Consider the following 17,993-nt stretch of genomic DNA (forward strand, 5'->3'; position numbering starts at 1 on the left):
TAATATACATCCCATGTAATATTATAATCTATAATATCTAATACCACAAAAATTTATTATATGAAGAAAACACAAGCCCAAAATTTACAATCAAAAGGATGATCGAAAATGTGTGCATTGAATCCAATTAATTATGTAATTTTAATTTTATAAAAAAAATTCGAATTTATCCCAAAAATTAAAACAACATAATTAGTAATAAGAAAAATTTCAGAACATCAATTTTTTGAGAAATGGAGAAAAATGGCCAAGCCGTCGGCCGTTAGCCCTGCAGCGCGTGCTACTGTCGCTGCCCACGCACGTGCGCTGGCCCTCTACCAGCATGCGCTCGCGCGGAAGGCAAGCCGCACGCGCTGACCCGATTTTTCTTTCTCTTTTTTTTTTGTGTTCAATATAAAACAGCAAAAACAAGCATAAATACAGAAAATTTCAAATTTTCACACATGCTTGAATCATTCAATTAATTGCAAAAATCAAACAAGCTAGTTTCATCATACAATTACTAAACGAAAAGCGATTGAGCATGCTTCAAAAGCAGTAAAAGGACGTTAACATGCATATATCATATAACTATCAACCCCTACATCTAACCGGGCTCCAATACCACTTAAAGGATAGCTGGTATGGCCCGAGAACGCGCTAGTGGAAGTGGCGAATAGAAATGCATAATAACAAAACTTAAAGCACAGAACATAACAAATCCAAGGGGTGTACCCTTGGAGTTCCTGGACGTTCGATGCATAATAAAATAAAATATAAACGGGGCTGATGTGGAATCACAAAAAACGAAAATAAGAGGGGTGAAAGATAATAACTCCATTTTCTAACGTTTTGAAATGTTCTTCACTGGAGGCTCCAATGCAGGGACCCTCTAATTTGTCCACACCACACCAGACTGGATCTCTATGTCCTCTTTGCTAGAAGAGAACAAGAGAAATAAAACACACCAAGTGGGCAAAGAGAAGGGCGGTCGAAATGGCTTCTTTGAAAGGGGTTTTTTTTTTTTTTTGGTTGTGTAATAATGATGATAATGATTTCCCAAATAATTATGTATGACATATATATATATCTTGTATTGATAATTAAGAATACTTTTAGATACATTCTTTTATCTACAAGGTATATTTCTCTTTATTCGAAATAAAGAGATCCCCAATATTGGCTAGAATTGCACTTTCCAGAATTGCAATTTGCTTCTATGAATTTTCATGGGCTCAAAATTAGGGGGCTTGGCCAATTTTTATAGAATAAAAGTACAAGCCCAATTAATTTTTATTTAAATTCAATTTTAATAAAAATCCATTTAATTGAGCCCAACTTGTATTTAATCTACTTAAATACATTAGCCCAGATTATTTTTATTAATTAATAAGATCCAACTTATTCTCTTTAGGTTCACCTTTCAGCTAGACTTGAGCTACTGTCTAACACTATTATTAATTAAATCTAATTTAATTAATAATTCTTGGTTAACCCTTAATCAAGAAAGCCCGTCACCATGGGTTGCCGTCTAGCAACGGACCATGGCATTAGAGACTAGGTGAATTTTCGTGAGAACATTTAGGCTCTCGAATCCACACGGGTACGGTCCTTCCGTCTACCGTCTCCCGACCTTAGTCTAGGGTATGGAATTAGGTGTCGGTTCCCATCGTAGACTAGGTGCCTATACTTAATATTTGAGATTGCGTTATACCAAGTTTATTGACATAGGAACCTCTTTTTCCTATTCGATCGACGACTGTGGCTACAGATTCATAGAGCGTGAACACATCTCCAAGTGCATAGGAGATATCCTCTGTCACATATTGACAGGGGACGAATCCTCTTTTTGGAACTCACTGTCCTTGCTACATACTCCAACTACACTGGACAAGAGTTATGATGATCATGTTTGCGGCACGATCATCTCACACGCAGATCCAAGATACAGTCATCGTATGCACGTGAATGCCATGATTCCTCAAGTTTGAGAACTACTCCCATACTATCGAAATCGGGGATTGGAGTTATACCGACCAAGCCTCCAAGTCTTCCATATTGCAATCCCCGCGAGTCGGTTCAGTCGATTCGACACCTAGTTAATCAACCCACCAAGATCGCATAGACACCCTACGTCTGTCACCGATGAAACACGGTACTCACCAATTGAATGCGACTCTTAGTGCAAGTCTCGATAGGACTCTCGATCCCCATTCTCGAGATCCTCGACTTGGAACGTTTCAGATCCAACCTTTTGGCAGTTGGTTTCATGACCGTCATCAAATGCGCGGCCCAACTGCACGGTTGTCAATTGGTTTATGAGTTTTGTTGTGATGTTCAAATAAATGCAAATATACAAAATGAGCACAACAAAGTAGATCCCAAAATAATCGAACACTTATTTTATTCACTTAAAATAATATTACATAATATTGATTAATTATCAGAATAAAATACATCAAGATAAATCTAATTGGCTTTTTTTTTATCATTTATTCTAACAGGAAATAAAATTATAAGTTAAAAGGTATTATATGTATGTACTATCACAAACCTGCAACAATTTTTTACGAAGTTATTTACTTTCAAATTTCTTATTTTATTCTAAAACTATTGGGTGAGCCAGCCGATCGTGGGGAATTTTTTTTTTTTTTTCCTCCTACAATTAGCGTTTTTGCGATTATGACTCCATAATTTAATTTAATTCATCATACTTCATTCCATAACTCCAAAAAAATTATAATTTTAGTCTTATAATTAAAAATCATAGTATATAATTATTATTTATCATGATTAGATAAAATTGATGTAAAGTTTCTCTACCATGAAAAATATTTTAATCATGGTTATGAATTATAAAAAATATTTTTGCCATGGGTTTTGGCTATGACATATATTTTAGTCAAACTAGCAACAATCACACCCAGTGATCGTTGTGCGACTGTGGTCAACGACTATACCGCCGCAATTGGTCATGATTAACTATAGTAGAACATTATATTTCTTATATATATATATATCCGTGCAAGGTTTTTGTTCAAACTAGTATACGAGTTCTTTCATTAATTCGTAATTTCGTTGATTTAGTGCCCCTCGGATCTTGCGATTGAGCATATCAGATATCTTTCTCGAGTGCAAATATAGGTTGGCCCCTTTCCAATAATCAGTTTTGAGATAAAATTCTATCAAACTACGCATCTTCTTAAAATATATCCATATTTATAAATCAATAATATACATATATATAATATTATTACAATATTTAGTTAAGCAATATATAAAAATTTCTATCAATCAGTAAATTCAAAGTAAACAAGAAAACAACATACTACTATTAAAAATAGGACTCGAATTTACAACCTCTTGAGTGCATGTGAGACCTTAACCCTAAGAAATTTGTAGTTTTCTATTTCACGCAATTAATAACATAAATTTGTAGTTTTTAATTTCACGTAATTATTTCAATTAGATAGTTTTTCTATTTCGTTCTTTCATTAACTTTAAGAATAAGGCCAATTTTGAAATTTAGATTTACATAATTATTTACATAATGGATGTTAAAATGACAAAAGTATTTGTAATTTTTTAAATAATAAAAATATATATATAATTATATTAAATTTTAAAAAAAATAATTGTAATTTATTCCTTTTCTTTTACAGAAAAGAGATTAGATTGCATTAAACTCGTGCATTTAATAGATTCAATTATAAAGACTTTTTGTGTCGTTTAGGTGGGGTGCATGATGTACTGATATGATAGAGGCTTCCAAGTTGGAGTCGTCCTAAATTTTAGAACATCGACATCAATGGTAACATTGGACCCGTGATACATGTGATACCGATCCCATATTGTGTAGATGTGCCCTAATTTAATTGGTGAAAATTTAAGGTTTTGTAATTTTAAGATTGTGGATTTGAACTGGATTAATGTGTGGAATATTTCAATTTTAATAGTAGATATAATTCTATCAGAATAATTGATGTTGATTAAATATATTTATCTGATGTTGATGAATAATATATGGTTGCTATTGTTATTGGTATTTGTTAGATATTGATATTTGATATTGATAATTATAATAATAGTTCATTACTTTCACTTCTAAAGAAAAAAAAAATTATATTGATATCTCCTGAGATTAATTAAGTCAAAATACACAAACACTCTTTGTATTTTACAAACTTACGGCTACCCCCCCCCCCTTACTAGTGTAATATTTATTATGAGACAATAGTACAAGATTGGAAGAGAAAAACAACAATATATACAAGGTAATTATAATAATGATAATAATATATATATATAGAAGCAAGATGAACAAAGAGATAACAATACATATAAGGTAATTATAATCATGATGATAGTATATAATTAGAAGCAAGCTGAACAAAGAGATAACAATATATATAAGGTAATTATAATCATGATGATAATATATATATAATTAGGAGCAAGATGAACAAAGAGATAACAATATATATAACGTAACTATAATCATGATGATAATATATATATATATATATATATATATATATATAGAAGCAAGATGAACAAAGAGAACCCGCATGCTAGATACAAATAGAAATGCTAATTTTATTTCGGGTAAATTATATTTTTGTTTCATAAGTGGATCTATTTTTAATTTTAATCCAACATTCAGACTAATTCGCACATTGAGTCCCATAGTGGTTTTTTTTTTTTTTTTTCAATTTGAGGACCATTGAGGGATTTCCATCCAATTGATAACGACAGCTGCTCTCTCTGTTAGTCAATACAATCAAAATAAGGGTAAATTACATTTTTGTTCACATAAGTGGACCTGTTTTCGATTTTGATCCCACACGTAATGTGTGAATTGGCCTGAGTGTGGGACCAAAACTGAAAACAGGTCCAAATATGGGACTAAAAATGTAATTTATCCTTATTTTGATTGAATTGACTAACGAAGAGAGCAAGTGTCGTTATCAAATTGACGAAAATCCCTTAATGGTACTCAAATTGAAAAAAAAATCCACATATGGGACTCAATGCGAATTGATCTGAGCGTGTGACAAAAATTAGAAAAAGGTCCACTTACAGGACCAAAAATATAATTTACTCTTTTATGTCATAATTAACGCGCATTAACAGCATGGATGATACTACTACGACACTGGTTTTAGATACACATGTGGTTCCAACCGCGGCACTGCATGAGCAATCAACGGCGTGGCCTTTACCATATTTCCTTCCGACTCAGCCAAGTCGATATTGATTTGTTCATTGGGTGGTGCATTCCAATTGAATCCCTGAATAAGCCTAGCCAAAAGGATACTAGTCATGGTAGAACCCAGCATGATGCCTGGACATCCTCTCCTTCCTGTACTAAATGATAACATACGCAACTCATGATCAACAAGCATAACTTCTGAGTCTTTATTGACAATGTGGCGTTCAGGCTTATACACGAGAGGGTCTTCCCAAATCCTAGGGTTTCGCCCTAGCCCGAGACGACTCAGCAACACTTGACTGCCTTTAGGGATGAAATAGCCGCCGACGATGGTATCTTTAGATGATACATGTGGGACATTAAAAGGTACCATAGGATGCAACCTAAATGCCTCTTTTGCACAAGCTTTCACATAGTTTAGCTTAGACAAATCAGATTCATCTACCAGTTTATCCCTGCCTACAACTTGGTCCAGTTCTTGACAAGCCCGATGAAGAATATCCGGTTGATTGATCATCTCTGCAAGAGCCCATTCGACTGCGTTTGATGGATTATCAACTGTAGCTAGCATTATTTCCTGTTGACATACATAAAATCAAAGATGAAAATTCTGGAAAGAGCAATATAATTTGCATAATATCTTCTCTGATTACCAATGTCACCAATTTTTCAATCTAAAGAGAAAATAAAAATTAACTTTTTCAATTAACTTAAAATAATTTCTGCTTTTATCTCTTCAATTGACAGCAAAGGAGTGTTGTTTGCATCCTTGAGGTTAATTAGAACGTCAAGAACATCCTCTTCTGTCTTCCTTATCCCTTGTTGCCACATATCAACCCTCTTATCGATTTCTGAATCTTGGTATTTTCTGACACTCCTTATAGCATTTTTGAGAATCGTTTTATGCCCATCCAGATCAAACACCTCCAACCAAGGAAGATAATCGGCAATTCCCAACGCATAAACATACTTCAAGATTGTGAATATTCCATGCAAATGCTCTTTTTCTTCCACTCCAGGGCCTCCATCCTCCATTCCTGTCCCAAAAAACCTCTTACTGAAAATTAATTTTCTAGTCAGGTTCCCACAGTAATGTTGTGCAACAACTCTCACATTCACAAGCCCATCCGTGATTGGACTTTGACATTGCTTGTACACATATCTGGTCACATGATCAGCTTCTTCACATCTTTTTCCATAGAGCCATTGGTGCATTGCCGGTGAAAGTACTTCTGAGGCAAGAACCCTCCTCATTTTCCTCCATTGATCATCGTTTGGTGAAAAGATAGCTGTCAAGTACCCGTTGCTTGTCAATTTAGCTGACAGGGCATCGGGCCTTGAGGCAAAAATGACATCGTGTTTCTTCAAGAACTCTCGAGCAAGTTCAGGAGAAGTAACAGGGATAACATAGGCATTACCAAGACGAAAACATGCTATTTCTGTGTTGATTTCTTGCATGAGTCGGTGTATCCATCCGAATGCAGGCTTGTTCTTCATCAGTTCAGGAAAGCAGCCGATGATAGGGTATCCCATCAGGCCGGGTGGAAGAGAAGGTATGGTTCTTTTGGTGAGGCGTAGCCGTTTTTTAAGGATCATGGTGGCAAAACTCAATGCTAGCACTGCTAGAAAGTTGATATAGAGGATTGCATTGTTAGTTTCCATGGCCTTGAGCTGCTCTCGGTGCTGGAGTTTGAGGTTGGTGGGGGAAAAGGGTTGCGATGTTTGCGCGCCTTATATCTAACTCTCATCCCCTTTTTATAGTCGAATTCTATGTTTACATCTTATACAATATACATAGAATTAATGCAACAAGGGATTTAACGCACATTTGTTATGTGAGCTTATTATGCGATGGAAAATCAGATTAAACAATAGTGTTTTGGAGGGAAATTTTGCATGTATTTGCACGTGATAATTCAAACTGCTCATAGGATTATATTACCACCACCACATAATTTATAGGACCAAAATTTACAAATCTAGGATTTTGAAGATCATGGAAGGCAGCCATAGAAATCTCATCACCATCGTAATCACACGATTGGCAAGAGCCATAAATTCCATAAACTTAAACTCGCCTCCTAGGCCCCATCGTATTCATGGATTTCCTAACTCCGTCGCCGTGATCATCCCTATTACCGCCATCACCCGCGTTGGCATCCTCAATCTCACCATCAAATTTTCTAGCCTTATGCTTCAAAACTATTGGGTGAGCGAGCTCAATTTTGTCATTATCCAACCACGGCACATCTTTCTGTGCATGTAGTAAATAATTTTTTATATTTTAAAATACATAATAAATAAAAATAAATATATAAATCAATAGATTATATGTAAAAAGAACACGACAAAAAAATGCGTGATTTGTAAATATTTTTTGAAACGACCAAATTGAAACGGCCTTTGTAGCGACTTTGGAACGAAAAACAGCTTTAGTTGAAAAAAAGTTGGGATTTAATTTTATATAATTTTTGAAAATATGCGTAATTTGTATTAGTTTATGAATATGTATAATTTGCGTAGTTTTATATAGTTTGTGTTAATTTATGATAATGTTTCTTAATATATTAGTAAAAATATAATTTTATACATAGTATAATACATTTTATAATTATTATTTTTTTAGGTCCCAACTACCTAGCCCGGCCCTTCGCTGCCCCAGCAGTCCCAGCCTCCAGCTGATCCCCCAACGCCTGACGACGAGGAAGAAGACCGTGTCAACGGGGAGCATGATCTAGATTAAGGTGGTTCATCTTTTTTATTTTGTTTTAAATTTAAATTTATATGTATATTATGAATACAATTTTTGAAATACTACTTTAATTTTGTTAATTATATTATTACTATTTTCGATAAATTATATAGTATATCACATTTAACAAATTCATCAAAAGTTGATAACTAAAAAAATTCAACAAAACATAGTAAAAATGAATATTATAATAATTTAAATATAAATAAATTGCATAAAAATATTGTAACGGCTTCTGCAATGGTTTTAGAAATAAATGTCACTATCATAAAAATCTGGATCAAATCCTGAAGTTGTTCCAATAATTTCAAAGAATCGTTTCAAAAACCATACTAGCTAATGCAAGTTATTCAATCAATAACATGATTAAGCCATTCAATCGACAAAATCTCAACATGCTCAAATCAGATGTAATCTTCAATATAGGTAAGGCAACGACGATGATGGCTTTTTGTGCGAAATTACTCATCGAAGAAGACAGGAAAGTTGAGACGACGGCAATTTCAGCGGCTACAGCAATATCGGAGACGATGATGGTGCCGAAAGAGAACCGGAGAAAACAGGCATGCTAGAGAGAAGGGAAGATGCTAAGACCCGCTTAGGAAGGGGTGGGAAGAAAGAGGATATTTTTTTATTTTAAATTATTTTTACTATAATAAAAATATTTTTAATAAAACATCAATTTCTTTGGATTTTTTAGTGGTTCTAATTAACTGGAATTTAAAATAATTAAAATGCAATATTTATATAAAGATATAATTTTAATATCATTAATGAATTTTTTCTATTTAATTAATAATTGAATAAGTATACAATAATTTACATATTTTTGTATTTTTAAAATTTTATAATTATTCAAATTTTATTTTTGTAAAGTTAGTTTTCAATGTATCTTTATAATTTTAGTTATATATATATAAAAAAAAATAGGAGTGACAAGCAAGTTAATTAGTAATAATTACATATAATTCTAATTTTTTTCAAAGAAAAATAAAAGATCTATTTAACACAAAAGACAAGTTGAAATTCAAAAATTTTTCAATAGAGATTTTAACTTTAGAGACGGAAATTACTGTCTCTAAAATTTAAATTTAATTAAAGAATGAAACAGAGACGAAAATAATAAATAAAATAATTTTATGAAAATCCGTCTCCATTTTCGTGGCTAATACCAAATTCTTATTATTTCAGAGACAGAAACAAAGATGAATGTTTTCATCTAATATTATTTATATGAAGAATAATATCCGTACATAAATCCATCTCTGATTTATAATTTATTAATGATCTAAAAAAAAATATTACTTTCAATCTCTATATCTGTCTCTAATTTTTAGTTTTTAATACCTTGTTTTCTAATAGTATAACATCTTTTTTTTTCTTTTAATAATAGTATATATAGATAGAAGATAGTATATTTATATGTTTAAATTCATGATAATATGTGTTATTTTTCGAGAGTACATCACGTAAATGACATACTTTTTCTTGGTAGGCAAATTTTGAATTCAGAAGAAAATGATTATAAAATTAAATAATGAAAAATTAATTTTATAAATATAAAATAAAAGTGTTGCGGTCTCTCTGAATTTTTGAAAATGAAAGCTATTTTCCTAATTATTTTCTTCAAATTTTGATACGAAGATTCGAAATTTGCTCTAATTAAATTGGTAGCACAATCGCTTCTGAACTTCAGGTAGAACATCACAAGCTGTCCTATAATTCGGAGTCAGAGCCTTGAAAATTTGATGCCAAAATGGACATATATCCATTGTCGTTGTAGCACTTCGTGGTTAGTACTAACAGCATCGGATTTTACAACATTTCAATTTTATTTGTTACATGTATGTTGACCTGATTTGTTGTTAGGAGTGCATAGGGTGTGGATCAGGCCAATCTAGGTAATTTTTTGTTATATTATTTTTGTCCTCGTAATTCAAATTATTTAACGTTTTCATCCTTTAATTTTTTAGAATAGCATTTTATTTCCATATTTCTTTAATTTCCACGATTTCAGTAGCTCCAAATTATGTATTACATGTTTTTCCACAAAAACTGGACCAATCTCTTGATAGCTTCCATTCCAAAGTCCGCTCCAAATAAGTTTTGTATTATTGTAACCGTTCCAAATTAAAATAAAAAAAAAAATATTCCAAAACCCGTCCCAAATTTCACATTTTTTTGTACTAATCTAGGTCAATACCTTTAAGTATATACTAATCTATGTACAACCAATGACCATCATTCCAAATAAATACTGAAAAGAAAAGATTTAGCAAACAAAAGGTAAAAATGGTTTACTATAGGTTCTATTGCATTAATTTTGATCCGTAAAAAATAAAATTTGTGATTTAATCTATTATTTTTATAAATTTCACAATTTGATGACATATTTTGTTGAAAACTTCTAGATCCACCCATCAAATTCTGCTAAAAAGTAACCTAAATCATAATAAGAATGGTGAGGGATTGAATTTTGCTTTAGAAAACAATTGAAATAGTAGGTAAATCACCCGTAACCATGGTTCGAAACATTGGCCAATATCCGATGATATGAGCCAATACACATCCGGATCGGTCCTTGCCGATCTAGAAAATTAAATAATACCAAATATTTTGTGATGTTATCATTGAGATAATGACAATATCGGGTCTAAAATCTCTCGTATTAAAAGTTATGACGCTTTGAAAATCCACCATCAAACTAGCCTTTTAGGCACTGTACTCGAACCTACAGTAAAGCTATGTAGCAAGTTCTGTTTCTATTTATCAAGTTCTGCTTACTTATCTTTTTGTTCTCAGTGCTTGTTTCTTATTAGTATTTTTTTATTGAATCTGTTGACAGCTAGAGTCCAAGTGGGTTAGTTTTCTTTTTTAGCTAAAACTCTATTCTTTATATATAGCTTCACATCTCTGTAACTTGAGTACTTGAATTTTAGATGAATAAAGCATAGTTTTTCCTTCTTTTCATTCTCTAATTTACTGTCATGGATGTACTCTGTTTCCACCCGTCAAATTCTCACATGGTATCAGAGCCATGAAGGTCTCTGGATATCACCCATGTTAACTATTTTTCAACATAGTGTATCTTTACCAGATTGATTACCAATGACGGGGATGTCTACCTTTCCAACGCTACCTGAGAGATTGCAACTTCATGGGTCGGATCACCCAGGGATGACGCTGGTAAATGCACCTCTTACTGGGAACAATTACTTGAATTGGATTTTTGGAGTTACACGAGCACTGCGTGCGAATATGGAACTTTATTTCATCAACGGAACTTCAACAACACCGAACGTAGATGATCTCCTTCGTCCTTCTCTGAAATTCATCTGAAAGCCTGAAAAACCTTTGTGGTTCACTGTTAAAACCTTTGTGGCATATTTCATTTGTGGATATTGGTGGAGCCTTTGTTGTTCTATAAACCTTTGTGGCTTTGAGTGATTTGTGCTGCCATGAAGTGGTTGTGGATATTTCCTTTGTGGATATTGGTGGAGCCTTTGTGGCTTTGAGTGATTTGTGCAACTGTGAAGTGGTTGTGGCCTTTGGTCTTAGTAGCCCTTGGGTCTTTAGATTCCTGAGCCTTCATTCTGTTCTATGTCCCCTTGTTCCCTATTTTTAACAGTATATGGGTCTGATCAAACTGTCAATCTCATTACCAAGTCTCTTCCTGCTGCTGATTTTGCTCGATTCTTATTCAAACTGGGCCTCTCTTCCTCAACTCCATCTTGAGGGGAAGCTATAGTAAGTTCTGTTTGTATTTATCAAGTTCTGCTTGTACTTATCTTTTGTTCTCAGTGTTTGTTTTTTATTAGTATTCTAGCATTTAATTTTTTATTGAGTATGTTTACAGCTTGATGAGTGTCGAAGTCACCAAAAATAATTCCTACTACACTTGTGAAAGTGGGAGTAGGGTCGATCCACAGGGATTGGTTTTAAGTTAATTTCTTTTAGAAAAATGGAAAATAATGGGGAAGGTTGTTGATAAAAAGATGTGATAAAAAACTAAATAATTAAAAATACCTGATAAAGATATGAGAGAGAGATTTTTCGATTAAGGTTAGGATTATGCTTGATTCTTGTGAGTTGATCATTGATGCAAGAATAACGCATGTATGGACAAATAAACCAGTTATGGTCATTGGTACGACCTAACAACCTCACCTTTCCTTACCTTTTCGTTAGCCAAGGTACGACCGTTGGCTAGATCTCTAATTAACAGACAACCTTGGGAACGTCCACAAGATTTAATCTATTAACAGTATTAAGAATTAGAAAGGCCTGATTCTAATCAACAAACTCCTACGAGGACAATTCGTTTAAACTAGATCATGCATTCCCCATAACATAATTAAATACTGTGACATAACTAACCATGCTACGTTGCCACTAACTATTGAACTAAATAAACAATTACACGGATTTATAAAGTCCAATTAGCTAAGCAAACCTTCTTGATCATGAACAACCGGCCGAATCATTCATAAATCAGACGTTTGTAATTAAAGCCCAGAGAATAACATGAATATTTGTTTGACAAGTGTAGAACGCAGATTAGATCTCACAACATAATGGGAATCAAGCAATCACCATACCTTAACCAAAAAATAAGGAATTTAGCCGGACATATTAATGGAAGAACACACTAGAAAGTGGAATTTCATTAATTCCGGTAGTAAAATAAAATAAAAGAGAAAGGATGAACAGAGAATTTTATAGAGTTCTAAATAATGACCGAATCCCTTCAAATGAAGAGATCCCCCCTATTTATAATAAAAGTCTTCTACGAATCTAGACGTAGTGGGAGGATAGATACGTGACAAACTCTAAAAAGGTAAATAAATTACAAGAGATAAGCTTTAAAGAATCCTTTCTAAATCTAAATACTTGATTCCTTTATCTCTTGCGGAGATCGCTCGTGCTTATCCTTATCCCGAGTTGACTACTCCACTAAGCGTGGGCACGCTTTGTCAATTCTACAGAAATTTCCTTGTAATCTTCCTTTTTTTGCTGAATATGCAATAAAATCACATAATTAGAAATATTTTGGCTTAAAAAGAAAGATTAAATCGCTATAAAATCATGATAATTGCAGAGTTATCAATGCCCCCACACTTAGCCATTTTCTTGTCCTCAAGCAAAATCAAGATGCATTCAAAAATTCCCTCCAAATCTTGAACTACTCAAGGAAATTTGTAATCATATGCAAAGTAAATGACATTCTTTATGAAGGAGATAATTCATCATGTATCAAACAAGTTTTCACGTGATGACCATTATCAAAATCAATCGCATAAAACTAGTGGACTATTTTCTCTCCACTTTCCATTCTCTCAAGTGTATATATGGTTCAAGTGTATCTCTCGACACTTACTACGACAATGCTTGACCATAGGCTTGCCTATACACCATATTTCCACCACTTTTGAAATATTCACATATATTAATCAAAAAGTCTTTAATTTTGGTTGTAATGAGGCTTTGGTTTGGGGTAGGATAAAAAGATAATGAGGTTAAATTCCAAGAAACTAATTAGAGCACCAAAAAAATTGAGTAAACAATAATTCGAAGCTCTCAAAGTTTACTCATCTCCCTTCAAAATCTTTTGACAATTCCTTGGACTATGCCTTTCTTATTCCTTTTAGAGAGTTCATACATTTTTTTATTTTTCTTTTTTTTTCTCTTTTTTTTTTGTTTTCTCTTTCTCCTCTCCATTTTTTTTGTGATAGGCATAGACCAAGAAAATTGATGTCGGTTCCCACGAAGTAAAGAAGAACATAATTTTGGAACCCCCATACTCATTTCGAGATGCATCTTTTAAGCACATAAATCACAAAGGTTTTGAAAATCTCCCATTTTGAGAACTTGTTCTTTTGAACATAAACCCATTTCCCTTGATGCTCTAATAGTTCTTAGAGGGATCAAAATCAAGGTTTTAAACAAACGACGGGATAGGTTCGTATATGACGGGTTATTCAACAAAATAGGTCGAAAGGTTCAAAGGGGTTCTCTAAAGTTAAAATGTATTGGGTGGTTAAAGAAGGCTAAAAGTGGTTTCTAATGCCTTTATCATATCCAGATAAATGCATATTTGTGTGGCCTCGATGTGGTTCAAGGCAAGTTCTAGGAAGACAAAGCCATAGAAGTGTTATTCTCTCAAGAAAGAATGAAGATTTTTTTATGGACATATCAAGCTCAATATCTCACGAGGTATGTTTTAGTCCACTAATCCTACATCAGAAGATTTTAACTCAAGTCATTTTGGTAAAAACAAGCTTTCAACTAGTGAATTATCCTCAAACATAAAACATGCATTCGTTTTACACATAACATCATCAAGCCAAGATTAGTCTAAATTGAAAGGGTTTTATCATGCCAAAGTTTTTCCACCAAAATTTGCCAAAAAGTTTCTCTTTTCAAGTCAACTTGAAAAAGAAAAAGCAAAAATTTTCGCTAGGCACAAAGAAAATTCATCTACCGCCAATCATATCAACAAAAATTATCATGTATAAGCTCAAGAACCACACCCCCACACTTAAAATTCACATTGTCCTCAATGTGGACATTGACATGCAACTCAAGGATTAAAAATTAAAATGAGAGAGAGTTTAAGGAAGTGTCCCTGAGTGCATGCCGCGAAGAATCATGGCGTGGTTGGGCTGGTGGCAGATGGTGGCGGCAACTTCATATGAATTGAGAGGGAGAGAGATCTTGGTGATAGGTGAAATTGCTGCGAGAGAAAGTGAGAGAGAGAGTTAATGAAGATAAAGATGAAGTTAGAGAAAATCTTGGTAAAATATATGAATAGAGTGGAAAGATTTTGACTGATTTCCTTCTTCATTTTGATTTTTTTGAATTTTTGATTTTTTATAAATATAAATAAAAATAAAAATAAAAATAATAAAAAAAATAAATGAAGGTAAATGAAGTGAACTAACAGCCTATGAAGTGCGACTAAGCGTGGGCACGCTTAGTGGAAACTCCAAATCTGTTTTGGTGAAGTGAGTTAAAACAGTTTTGAAAGATCGACTAAGCGTGGGCACGCTTAGTGGAAGCTCCAAATCTGTTTTGGTGGAGTGAGTTAAACAGTTTTGAAAGATCGACTAAGCGTGGGCACGCTTAGTGGAAACTCCAAATCTGTCCAATCTAGCCATCCAAACAGATTTGAATAAAATTTGCAAAAACTAAAATTGAAAGAGGAAAGGAAAGGATAGAGATTTCATGGGTTGCCTCTCATGCAGCGCCTTTCTTTAATGTCTTTGGCTAGACATTGCTGTGCCTCAACTTGAATAAGTTGGACACTATAAATCCACTTCTTCTATGTAATGCATCCGGTGATGGTGTGGATTTAGGGGAACTTGGCAGTCCATGGATGACTTCTTCCTTGAACTTATTTTGTCATGAAAGACTTTTTTCTTATAAGTTCTTCGACTCGATCTTTTGGCAATTGTTGTCTTGAGTGCTCCTCTACCATTGAACATAGCATTTTTTTGCAATAAAGGATCAATAGAATCAATGAGAAAAATAGAATGCACATCATTACAATATTTCATGGCGCCATCAATTTTAAAACTCATAACCTCATTATCAAATTCCATAGAGAGAATTCCAGCATCAACATCAATTTTGGTTTTTGAGGTTTTAAGAAATGGTCTTCCTAGCAAGATGGATGTAGAATTGGGAGAGATATCCCCCCTCATATCAAGCACATAAAAATCAGCAGAAAAAACCAATTCATTAACTTGCACAAGTACATTCTCAAGAACTCCTTCGGGGTAAACTACAGAACGATCGGCAAGTTGAAGAATTACCCCCGTTTCTTTCAATGGGCTGACGTTCAAAGATTCATATATAGTAAGAGGCATAATATTGATAGAAGCACCTAAATCACACATTGCTTTTTCTATTCCAATTTTTCCAATTTTGCAAGGGATAGAAAACGTACCTGAATCATTGCATTTAGGAGGTAGTTTTCTTTGAAGAATGGCAGATACATTTTCTCCCATACTTACCCTTTCATTATCTCTCAATTTAGATTTGTTGGTGCACAATTCCTTGAGAAATTTTGCATAGCGAGGTACTTGTTTAATTGCATTGAGTAGGGGAATATTTACCTCAACATTGAGTAATGTTTCAAGGATATCCTTCTCCTCTTCCTCCTCTTTGGACTTGGCAAATCTCTCCGGGAAGGGAGGTTTGTGTATGAACACCTTGGGACTTTCCTCACTGACTTGGTTGGATTTTTCAATTTCTTTTGGAGGAATTTTCAATGCATCCTCTGTTTTGCCCTGCTGTGCGTGCCCACGCCTAGTGCTATTTTCGAGTTGTAGCTCTTTTTCACTGCACAAGGTAATAGCACTAACATTTTGTTTAGGATTAAGAAGGTAGCTTACCTTGGGACTCGAGCTTACCAACAGATGACGCCAGTTGACTGATTTGAGACTCTAGATTTTGAATGCTCGTCTGGGTCTGTTGCTGGAACTGCTGAGTCTGTTGTTGGAATTGTTGGAAGCTCGCCTGGGTCTGTTGCTGGAATTGTTGTGTGTTGGTCACTAGTGCTTTCATCGTGTCATCAAGGGATGTGTTAGGCGTGGGGTTAGGTTGTGGAGGTGGTCGGTATTGGGGTTTTTGAAAGTGTTGGTTGCCGTAATTCAGATTCGGGGGGTCCCTCAATCCGGGGTTGTATGTGTTGGAGAAAGGATCATATCTTCTCTGTTGTTGTCCGGTGAATCCTCCTACGGTGTCGGCATGTTCGGTAGTTGATTCTTGAAGAGTTGGGCACATGTCGGTAGCGTGTCCCGTTAAGGTGCAGATACCACACGCTTTGACTTGTTGATAAGTATCTGCAACAATTTTTTCAACAACAGTTGTGAGTTGATTTAAACGTTCTTCAAGATTACTTACCTCGTTGCTTTTTCTAGGTGGATCATCGTGACTAACCCCAAATTGTTGCGTGTTGGACGCCATAATCGAGATTAGTTTACGCGCCTCGGTGGGGGTTTTGTCGAACAATGCTCCGCCACTTGCCGCATCTATTAGTTTCCTATCCATATTTGATAGGCCTTCATAGAAATACTGGATCAACAAGTGGTTCGGGATTTGATGATGGGGGAAACTTTCCACTAGTCGATTGAATCTTTCCCAATATTCGAAAAGACTATCTCCCGCGAATTGTCGAATCCCGCTGATCTCCTTCCGGATCGTTGTGGCTCTTGAGGCAGGGAAATATTTCTCAAGAAACTGTCTCTTGAGATCATTCCATCTTGTAATGGATCCTGAAGGTAGAAAGTACAGCCAATCCTTCGCTTGGTCGGCAAGAGAGAAGGGGAACGCTCTCAATTTGACTTGTTCCTCGCTTATGCCTTGTGGGCGCATTCCGGAGCATACCACATGGAATTCCTTTAGATGCTTATGTGGATCTTCACCTGCGAGGCCACGGAAAGTGGGAAGTAAATGAATTAATCCAGATTTCAGTTCAAAGTCTACCTCTAAATCAGGGTACTCAATGCATAGTGGTTGCTGGTTTAGATCGGGTGACGTCATGTTATTGATCGATCTTTCAAGAATCAAAGCCATTATCTCTTCTTCGGATTCGCTTAGGGATTCCTCAAACTCCAAAGTTATGTCTTCTTCGTCTTCGTATGGGGCGGATGTTTCTTCCGATTGTTGCTTAGTTTCCCGATGAAGTCTTCGTGCGGTCTTTTCGATTTTTGGGTCGTATACCAATTTATCTGTACGAGAAGACCTTGGCATCAATGGTGATAAAATCAAGTAATAAAAAAAATAAAGAAATATACTTAAAAACGCCAATCCCCGGCAACGGCGCCAAAATTTGATGAGTGTCGAAGTCACCAAAAATAATTCCTACTACACTTGTGAAAGTGGGAGTAGGGTCGATCCACAAGGATTGGTTTTAAGTTAATTTCTTTTAGAAAAATGGAAAATAATGTGGATGGTTGTTGATAAAAAGATGTGATAAAAAACTAAATAATTAAAAATACCTGATAGAGATATGAGAGAGAGAGATTTTCCGGTTAAGGCTAGGAT

At 34.4% G+C, this 17,993-nt stretch overlaps 2 protein-coding genes across 2 annotated transcripts; both read right to left on the minus strand.

Moving 5' to 3' along the window:
- On the minus strand, positions 5,127-6,853 carry LOC105157078 (isoleucine N-monooxygenase 1-like). Its single transcript, XM_011073372.1, has 2 exons — positions 5,910-6,853; positions 5,127-5,772 (listed from the first exon to the last, which is right to left on the minus strand). Exons 1-2 carry the CDS (start codon positions 6,851-6,853, stop codon positions 5,127-5,129), a joined length of 1,590 nt encoding a protein of 529 aa, XP_011071674.1.
- On the minus strand, positions 14,555-17,699 carry LOC105157079. Its single transcript, XM_020693049.1, has 3 exons — positions 16,340-17,699; positions 15,892-16,278; positions 14,555-14,676 (listed from the first exon to the last, which is right to left on the minus strand). Exons 1-3 carry the CDS (start codon positions 17,697-17,699, stop codon positions 14,555-14,557), a joined length of 1,869 nt encoding a protein of 622 aa, XP_020548708.1.

Source organism: Sesamum indicum, linkage group LG3 (genome assembly GCF_000512975.1).
Source record: "Sesamum indicum cultivar Zhongzhi No. 13 linkage group LG3, S_indicum_v1.0, whole genome shotgun sequence".
NCBI lineage: Eukaryota > Viridiplantae > Streptophyta > Magnoliopsida > Lamiales > Pedaliaceae > Sesamum > Sesamum indicum.